Source organism: Bison bison, unplaced genomic scaffold (assembly GCF_000754665.1).
Source record: "Bison bison bison isolate TAMUID 2011002044 unplaced genomic scaffold, Bison_UMD1.0 scf7180017864294, whole genome shotgun sequence".
NCBI classification, from domain to species: domain Eukaryota; kingdom Metazoa; phylum Chordata; class Mammalia; order Artiodactyla; family Bovidae; genus Bison; species Bison bison.
In genome coordinates this window covers 496,506-506,079 of record NW_011494866.1, presented here as the reverse complement: position 1 = coordinate 506,079, position 9,574 = coordinate 496,506, and the positions used below count along the sequence as shown (strand labels likewise).

At 38.5% G+C, this 9,574-nt stretch overlaps 1 protein-coding gene across 2 annotated transcripts in view; it reads left to right on the top strand.

The window, feature by feature from the left end:
• The window catches only part of CCDC50 (coiled-coil domain containing 50), an 81,111-nt gene that overhangs the window by 67,960 nt on the left and 3,577 nt on the right, over positions 1-9,574 (top strand). For both annotated transcript variants that reach the window (XM_010850693.1, XM_010850694.1), the window contains 4 exons: positions 915-959; positions 1,045-1,149; positions 3,772-3,851; positions 8,029-8,135. In XM_010850693.1, the coding sequence (XP_010848995.1) occupies positions 915-959; positions 1,045-1,149; positions 3,772-3,851; positions 8,029-8,135 (337 nt within the window). The remainder of the gene's footprint in view (positions 1-914; positions 960-1,044; positions 1,150-3,771; positions 3,852-8,028; positions 8,136-9,574) is intronic.

Below are 9,574 nucleotides of genomic sequence, written 5' to 3'. Positions count from 1 at the left end.
AGGGGAGGACAGAGGATGAGATGGCTGGATGGCATCACCGACTTGATGGACATGAGTTTGAATGAACTCCAGGAGATGATGATGGACAGGGAGGCCTGGCGTGCTGCGATTCATGGGGTCACAAAGAGTCAGACACGACTGAGCAACTGAACTGAATTGAACTGCAGTTGGTCATAACTTTTCTTCCAACGAGTAAGCGTCTTTTAATTTCATGGCTGCATTTACCATCTGTAGTGATTTTGGAGCCCAAAAAAATTAAGTCTGCCACTGTTTGTACTGTTTCTCCATCTATTTGTCATGAAGTGATGGGACTGGATGCCATGGTTTGTTTTCTGAATGTTGAGCTCTAAGCCAGCTTTTTCACTCTCCTCTTTATTATGCAGTGTATAATATGGTAAAAATAGACCCTGTTCTGGCTAATTAGTGCCAGGAGCAATATCAGTATCCTCAGATATGCAGATGAACTGACCTGAAAGACCTGTCCCACCAGATTTTCTGGAGCACAGAGTGCCTTACTCTACCCTGAGCTCCCTCAGGTTGTGTTGCAGGTCAGCAGCTGCCACGGTGCAGGGTTTAGTCTTTACAGGGGCAGATGGTGCATGCCCTATTTGTTCAGTCGTTGGCAACAATCTTGGCATGTTTCAGCTTGTAGTTGACTATATATATATATGTATAATGGAATACTGTTCAGCTATGAAAATGAGGAAATCCTTCTGTGCAACAGGCTCTGTGACTGAACTGAACTGGCTAATCAAAGTATACAAACTGATTGTCGTCTTCAGGGATGTTGATCACAATTAGTTTCAAATACCAGGGTTCTTTTTTTTTTGTTTTTTAATGTAAGCTTTTTTTCTTTCCAATGGCCAACTAGATTCCAGTTAAATTATACTTTTTTTGTATTTTCTGTACCATAGGCTACCCAGGTGGACATGAGAGCAGCTCAGGTTGCTCAGGATGAGGTGCGTGCATGTTAATTTGTTTAGCCATTATCCTTTGGAAATATCCCAGTAATTTTCTACTTACAGCTTTGCAATTTTTGTTTAGGAAATTGCTAGACTTCTAATGGCTGAAGAAAAGAAAGCTTACAAGAAAGCCAGGGAGCGGGAGAAATCATCTTTGGACAAAAGAAAGCATGACCCTGAGTGGAAGGTAGAGTCTGTTTGTTTTTAAAGAGAAATACAGGTAAAACTATAATGGGGAGTCCTCTTCCAAGGTAAGCTCAAAGATATATTTAGGGCATATAAATTATCTGTCTCTCGTGTGAATCTGACTTATACACAATGGAGTATTACTCAGCAATTAAAAAGAATACATTTGAATCAGTTCTAATGAGGTGGATGAAACTGGAGCCTATTATACAGAGTGAAGTAAGCCAGAAGGAAAAACACCAATACAGTATACTAACGCATATATATGGAATTTAGAAAGATGGTAACAATAACCCAGTGAACGAGACAGCAAAAGAGACAGTGATGTATAGAACAGTCTTATGGACTCTGTGGGAGAGGGAGAGGGTGGGAAGATTTGGGAGAATGGCATTGAAACATGTAAAATATCATGTATGAAACGAGATGCCAGTCCAGGTTCGATGCACAATACTGGACGCTTGGGGCTAGTGCACTGGGACGACCCAGAGGGATGGTATGGGGAGGGAGGAGGGAGGAGGGTTCAGGATGGGGAGCACATGTATACCTGTGGTGGATTCATTTTGATATTTGGCAAAACTAATACAATTATGTAAAGTTTAAAAATTAAATAAAATTAAAAAAAAAAGTTGTTTCACCATGAAAAATCATATTGAATTCTTGAAAGTAACTATGTAAAGAAGTTACTTATGAGGCTGAAAAACTCATTTCCTTCATTTTAAGACCTACTGAGAGGTAGGTGCCTATGGCCACAAGCAGACATAGTTTTTTACTCTGCTTGCCTTCTAGGAAAATACAGTGTTTTCCACATGCTCTTAAATTTCCACAGGGGCCTTTCCCTCTTCTTTGAACTTTTCTGTTTGCTTATATTGTCCTTCCTTCTTGATCCTATGCCAGCTGTCTCTCTTGCCTTTGGCATCACTTGATCCATGGCAGATGGACAGCCATTCTTATCACCAGCCATCATTGCTTATGAAACTATCTACTATGAGCTTCAATTGTTACTTCTTCTCGTTAATCATAAATAGTAGAGACAAAATAGTGACTGCTGTTCATTCTGACATAGTCTAATTATTGTATGTGGTGACTGCAAGTTTAGGTGAACAGATCTTACTCATTAGTTTCTGTGTGCAAAGCATGATTCTGGCCTTACTGGGAGAGACAAAGATAGATTTTCCTCAGAATAATGTATAATGTTGGGAAGAAGACAGACTATAGACAGCTAACAAATGTGAGGTCAAGCTGGCTGAAAAATGCATAATGGAAAAACAAAAGGAGCTGGAGTGATGATTTATACTGTAAAGGCTTTTAGGGAGGCAGTCTGTACTGGGCTGGAAGGATGCAACCAGGTGTGTATCCATGATATGGTTGAGTTTGCGCTCCGTTCTTCTCCTCCCCGCTTCCCTCCCTCTCAAACAAAATCCTTCCTTGGGCCGCTGGTCCTGTCACAGTCTCGGCATATGTTTTGAGAAAAACGAAGAGAAAGTATTGTAATAGTATTTCTCTACTGTTGCCTATTGCTCAGTTGTGAATCCAAAAGCAAATGAAAATATTATTTCCACGTTGTCTATTTACCCTGTTCGTAATTCAGGATTTCTCCAAACAGACATATATCATTTTCATAGAAGGCTTCCCAAATGCTCTTGTTACTTAAATTAAGCTGCAAGTAATTGCCCAAGAGTTCCTCAAGTTCTTTGTTAACTCAGCTATGCTGGAAGTAGGTATTTTTAAAGATTACACATCAGGAAGGGAAGAGGAAGAAGGTCACATTTCTAGCAAGCATCAGGACTTCTGATATTTTTAGATTCTGTCAGTGGGGCTGGAGTTGTTTCTAGAAAAGTTGGCATGAATATGCCTTATTTCTGGGCTTGAAAGTTATCATCCCTAAGTCAGATGTTAAGAAACAAGTTTAATAGCATGAAGCTGGATTCCATAGACTCTGGGAGTCCTCCAGTTCTGTTACTGAACCAAACTTGGATCTGCTCGCTCTTGCACAGTAAAGCAAATCTACTGATATTCCGGGTTGTGGTGAAGGAAAGTGTAGCGTTTATTGTAAGGCTCCATACATGCAGTCAGTGACAGCTAGTACTCAAAAGGCCCGAACTCCCCGGTGGGTTTCAGGAAAGCATTTTTAAGAGATCTGGAGACTATGTGCTTGTGGTCATCAGGTAGTTCACGTCTTCCATTTGGTGGGGGTTTTCACATCTGTAAAACCACTTAGGAAGTGAGCACCGTATACTTTTATCTAAGTACTTCATAAAAGAGCTGAAGCAGAGGATATGGGGGAGGGGAAGGCTTGAGATTCATGCTCAGTTACAGTTCTTGTCAGCTGCCATGCAGCTGCCTTGTTACTAATGGGTGACCAAGCGCATCTCTGTGGTAGAGCCTGTTTGTGAGGGTTTAGTCCACTCATCTGGTTGTACTGATAACCTGTAACACTCTTTCATAACTACAATTTTCTGGTCTCTAAGTGACTGTTTAAAAATATTTTATGTTGCTAAGCTAGGCGTAAGTAACCTAAAATTATGAAAGGAGAGTTTGACATTATTTAGATAATCTATAAATCTAATCTTTCTCTGTTTGCTGTTTTCTGTGTGTGTGTGTGTGTGTTTTCTTTCCCCCTTAGCCCAAAACAGCTAAATCAGCCCACTCAAAGTCAAAAGAGAGTGATGAGCCTCACCGTTCTAAGAATGACAGACCAGCACGGTAAGATGACACCTGAAAAGGGGAGTGTGGATCTTGACATTGGGGTGAGCAAGAGATATTGGCTGCCTGAAAAGAGTGTTTGTTCATTGGAGAGGAGATCCAGAAATCTGCAGTTGTGAGGTGGTATCAAGTCTTGTAGGATTATTTTTAAGCTTTGTTTTCTGTTTTAAATTGTGTTGAACAAGTCAAGTCAGGAAAATGGGGAATTTTACAGAAGCTGAGGTAAGGAGAGATGCACTTTTTTGTTAGGACCAGTTCTTATCTCTGGAGTCACTGAATTGACTGCCCTCAGCTAAGAAGGGATGAGATTTAACCATTTTCGTAAGTAAAATCTCAGGTTTTAAATGTTCACTGAGTTCCATGATCACACGGGTGTGTGCATGGCATTTACACATGTCTAAATTCATTTCCGTGTGAGTCTCAGTGTCCTAGGCAAATGCTCATTTCAGGCATTGCAGACTGTTCTTCATCCCACAACAACAGGTAGCTGTGGCTACAGCATATGTATACTTTCTAACTTCTCTCAGGCAGTCTGGGGTCATGGTTATGGAGCAACTGCTACTTTTCCACTGCAAATTGTCGACATTTAAGTCTTTGGGAAGCAACCTTTATTTTTTCTTTATTGCTTTCTGTTGCTTTTCAAGGGAAAACTGATGGGAAGAGGAAGAGCGAATGTTAAATACAAAAAGACAAAAGTAACACTAAATCTAACATTTGAAAACTCTAAATTATTGAAACTTTATACAGTATTTTGGTCCTGATTATTAATAATATATTTACTAATTATAAAGCATAAGTTTTATGACATTAAAAAATATACACTCTTGTTGTCACTCATTGCTCACGCTTTAACTACTAGACTTATTTCCTTAAATAGAGTATATTTAGTGTTCTTGAAAAGCCATACTCTATTTTTAAACCCACGGGCTTTCAGAAGATAATTGTAAGACTTTTAGGGCACAGTAGTGTACTTTGTTTGCTGCTGCTGCTGCTAAGTCGCTTCAGTCGTGTCCAACTCTGTGCGACCCCAGAGATGGCAGCCCACCAGGCTCCCCCGTCCCTGGGATTCTCCAGGCAAGAACACTGGAGTGGGTTGCCATTTCCTTCTCCAATGCATGAAAGTGAAAAGTCAAAGTGAAGTTGCTCAGTCTTGTCCGACTCCTAGCGACCCTATGGACTGCAGCCCACCAGGCTCCTCCATCCATGGGATTTTCCAGGCAAGAGTACTGGAGTGGGGTGCCATTGCCTTCTCTAATTGTGTACACTTGCTGCTGCTTATAGCTTTTAGTTACACACACGCCAAATGTCTTTTAAAGCAAATTTTAGGTTTAGTTCAGCTTTATTTATATCCCTGTACAACATCCAAGTAAAATAAGAACTAATCTGTTTTCAGTAGATAAATAGGTAGGTGTTGCTTATTAAGCCTTTTTTTTTTTAAATAAAGGGAATTAAAATCATCTTTAGAGTTATTTTGCAGCCTTTGAAGTCCTTGACTTTTTAGAACACCAGTATTTTTGACAGCATATGATAGAACAGTCTGAAACGTCTATTTAAAGGATTTAAATTGAAAACAACTTTCTGAAATGTAATGGGTTCTCTTAAAAATATTTGATATATTGAAAGAACAAATAATCAAATGATCCTGTGTTAAAACTGGCCATTGTAAATCAGTGAAAAGTGGCCTATGACTAGTAAAACTGAAGTCATTTTTTGACTTAAGAGGAATATTTGTCTTTAACGATTAAAATAAAAATTTTACTTTTTTAATCAAAAAATAAAATACTAAAAGAAAAAAATATCTTTCTTTGCAGAAAGACTATATATATGGCAAAACAAAATGAATAAGAATTTTATGAAACCTGTGTTTTTATAGTTAAAACTTATAGCTTATGATCTTATTATAGATAAGTTGTACAGTTAATGTTAGAACGTATGCTTTGTTAACGTTAGATTCTGTGGTTTCCTCTTTCACGTTTAATCATGGTGGAAGATGAGTTAACCATTTGTACAGAAAGAGATGGTTTCCAGGATTGAGAAACTTGGTGCTAGTTCAAGGTGTTTACTTCACTGTAGTACTAATAGTGGTACAGGGGAAACAGATTCTCATGTAGAGCTTGTAACAGTCGTGGTTAAAAGTCATTTTCATTGTCCATTAAAGATTTCTACTCTGAAAAACAGAAAACTAGTTGGCAATCTGAATTAATTCCAATTCTTTGTAATTGGAAAAAGTTTAACCTAAGTTCTAAACTGTTTTAACAGTTTAAGATTTTATGTTAATAATGCTACCTGGTATTTTGATTTTGTATTTTCCCTTAGAAAAACTTAAGAATTTTATAAATATCATTTGGTTCCCACAGTGTTCTTATGAATATGCAATATATTTTTCTCCACTTATTCATTTGTCCAGTATTTATTGAGTTCCATAGTAACTGCCCAGACCCAGAGTAAGTGGCAGTCAACAAAAATTTTCTTGCTCTTATGAAATTTATAATCTAAACAGACAATTATACAACTAACTACTATGATTGTGTTAAATGCTAAGGATGAAAAATGCAGGTTGTTAGAAGAGCATAAGGAGACATTTAACCTAGTCTGGGTGTCTGGGAAGGCTTCTTGAAGAAATGAATTTTGAGTGAATTCTGAAGTATATTTGGTTTTATCACTAGCTTAAAGATATAAATCGTTTCATAAGAACAGTTGGAAACAGGTAATCCTAATACATCAGAAACTATAAAACAATTAGTTAGCAAGATTTTTCCAACTTTGGATTTAAATACCCCTAACTGAAATAACTGTCTCCAGTGCGACAAATAATTTGGTAGGACCCCTGGAAGCATTAACCCAAGATTTGTTCTCCACATAAGCAAAAAATTAATAAAACAACACACCAGATAACTGAGGGCATCCTAGATTGATTTGTTTATCCTCATGGATTTGTTGACATCCTAAACTTTGTTCAACACTTCAGCATCCCTTTCCTTGGTGATGAGTTTTTCTGATAGTACCAGTTAGCTTGTGTTTCTCCAGTATTTGGTCATCTAATGAGGGTAATAAAAAGAGTAAAATATAGGTCCTGCCACCCTGATTACAAATCGTGTTTTCTTGAGTGTAAGTTACTTCTTTAGTTAACATTCTTAATTCTGGAGTCAGATTGCTTTGTCTCAACTTTACCTGCCAAGACTTATGTTACTTTTTAAAGGCAAATGTTCTAAATGTCTGTGAATAATGAAAGAAAAACACTTATTTAATTTCTAATATTTATAAACAAAGGATTCCATGCTCTTAACACACAATCTGAGCACACCTTTGGGAAACACCAAAAAAATGAGAGATTTTGTTTTACAGCCTTATCAATGCCAAGTGTCTGAAAAAATCAGTTATATAATTAAAATAATAAAAGTTTGGAGTGTTAAAAATTTCCTATATATTTTTTTACAGTTGACTTGTTTTGACAGGAAGTTGCACATGTGTTAAAACTGTCCTTTCCTTCTCTAAGCTCTACTCTGCCACCTAGTGGTTTAACGAACTTTGCTCTAAATTTCCTGTGTTGACCAATGTCCCATCTCCCTCCCTTCTTAGCTGCTGCCTTCTCTCCCTTAATTACTTTCTTCCCCCATCTGTCTTTTCCTTTCTTTCTCTTTTGCTTGATGAAACCTGCGAAAACAAAATGTATTTCTCATTAATGGCAGTGATCATATCTCATTAATGTTTATCTATCTCTTAGCACAGTGAATGAATATGAATGTATTAGTCGCTCAGTCGTGTCCGACTCTTTGCCATCTTGGACTGTAGCTCGCCAGGCTCCTCTGACCATGAGATTTTCCAGGCAAGAATACTGGAGTGGATTTCCATTTCCTTCTCCAGGGGATCTTCCTGACCCAGGGATTGAACCCAGGTCTACCGCATTGCAGGCAGATACTTTATTGTCTGAGCCACCTGGAAGCCCACCCAGTGCCTCAGAAGATACTTGTTTTTATTGAATTATATGCATCAAAACAAAGAAACAAGTTAAATAACTTACCCAAGGTTATACAACTGGCTAGGAACTACCATGAGGATTCTGAAATATTCTGGCTTTGCTTCTCCACTGAAACTATGTTTTCTAAGTGATCCAGTGAGGGCTGGAATCGTAGTCATCACTACGTAGAGTATCTCTTTAAATCTTGACTTTTCTTAGGCCACCACCACCTCCCATGACAGATGCTGAGGGTTTGGATTTCACTCCTTCTGGAAACCAGCATAATTCCACACGTCACTACTCAAAGTCAGAGTCTTCTCATAAAGGTAAGACAAATGTATATGGTCAGCTGTAAGATCTTTTTTAATAATTGCCATGCTATAGTGGAAAAGCCAGGTGCTATATTATAGATCACTAGAGTGGAAAAATAAGTTAGTCTTCTTCTGAGCAAATCATTATATTACTCTTCATTTATTAGAGGGCTTCCCTGATAGTTCTGTTGGTGAAGAATCTGCCTGTAATATGGGAGACCATGGTTCTATTACTGGGTTGGGAAGATCCACTGGAGAAGATCATTATGCTCAGTTCAGTTCAGTCGCTCAGTCACGTCTGACTCTTTGCGACCCCATGAACCGCAGCACGCCAGGCCTCCCTGTCCATCACCAACTCCCGGAGTTCACCCAAACCCATGTCCATTGAGTCGGTGATGCCATCCAGCCATCTCATCCTCTGTTGTCTCCTTCTCCTCCGCCCTCAATCTTTCCCAGCATCAGGGTCTTTTCAAATGAGTTGGCTCTCCGCATTAGGTGACCAAAGTATTGGAGTTTCAGCTTCAACAGCAGTCCTACCAGTGAGCACCCAGGACTGATCTCCTTTAGGATGGACTGGTCGGATCTCTTTGGAGTCCAAGGGACTCTCAAGAGTCTTCTCCAACACCACAGTTCAAAAGCGCCAATTCTTCTGCACCCAGCTTTCTTTATAGTCCAACTCTCACATCCATACATGACCACTGGAAAAACCATAGCCTTGACTAGACGGACCTTTGTTGGCAAAGTAATGTCTCTGCTTTTTAATGTGCTATCTAGGTTGGTCATAACTTTTATTCTTCATTTATTAAAAAACAAAAAATGATTTAAAAACAGAAAGCAGACACCTTAAATTGAATGGAAGGTTTTCTGTGTGCACTTTAGTTGAGCTTTGAACAACACAGTTTTGAACTGCTCAAGTGTCCACTTTATACGTGGATTTTTTTTTTCTTCCTGTGAAGAAATTCTTCTATAGTGAATACTGTAGTACTACACCATCCATGTTGGTTGAGCCAGCAAACAAATACACAGAGGGCCTCTGTAAATTGTACATGGGTTTTCAGCTATGCAAAGGGTCAGTGCCTCTAACCCCCTCTGCATTGTTCAGGGGTCAACAGTATTTATTTGCATATTCTCCAGGGAGAGTTCATAGCTTTTATCAGATTCTTAATGGGTAGCTATGTCCCCCATTTAGATCTATTGGACTTTTACTGTCCTGGCTATTGTTTCCCATCTGCCCATGACTCTCTCTTAATTAGATTAAAGTACACAGATACACATCACACATAAGAAAAATGGGGCAAAGAAAATGAGGAAAGAACATGAGATCTAAGTTGGACCAGATCTTTAAAATGAAAGGAATAATCAGGTCTGTCTCCTTTAGCAACGATGGGCATTGACTTAATGTGTAATTTTATGACAGTCATAAAATCAGATAATGAAAATGTAGTTTCTCATTA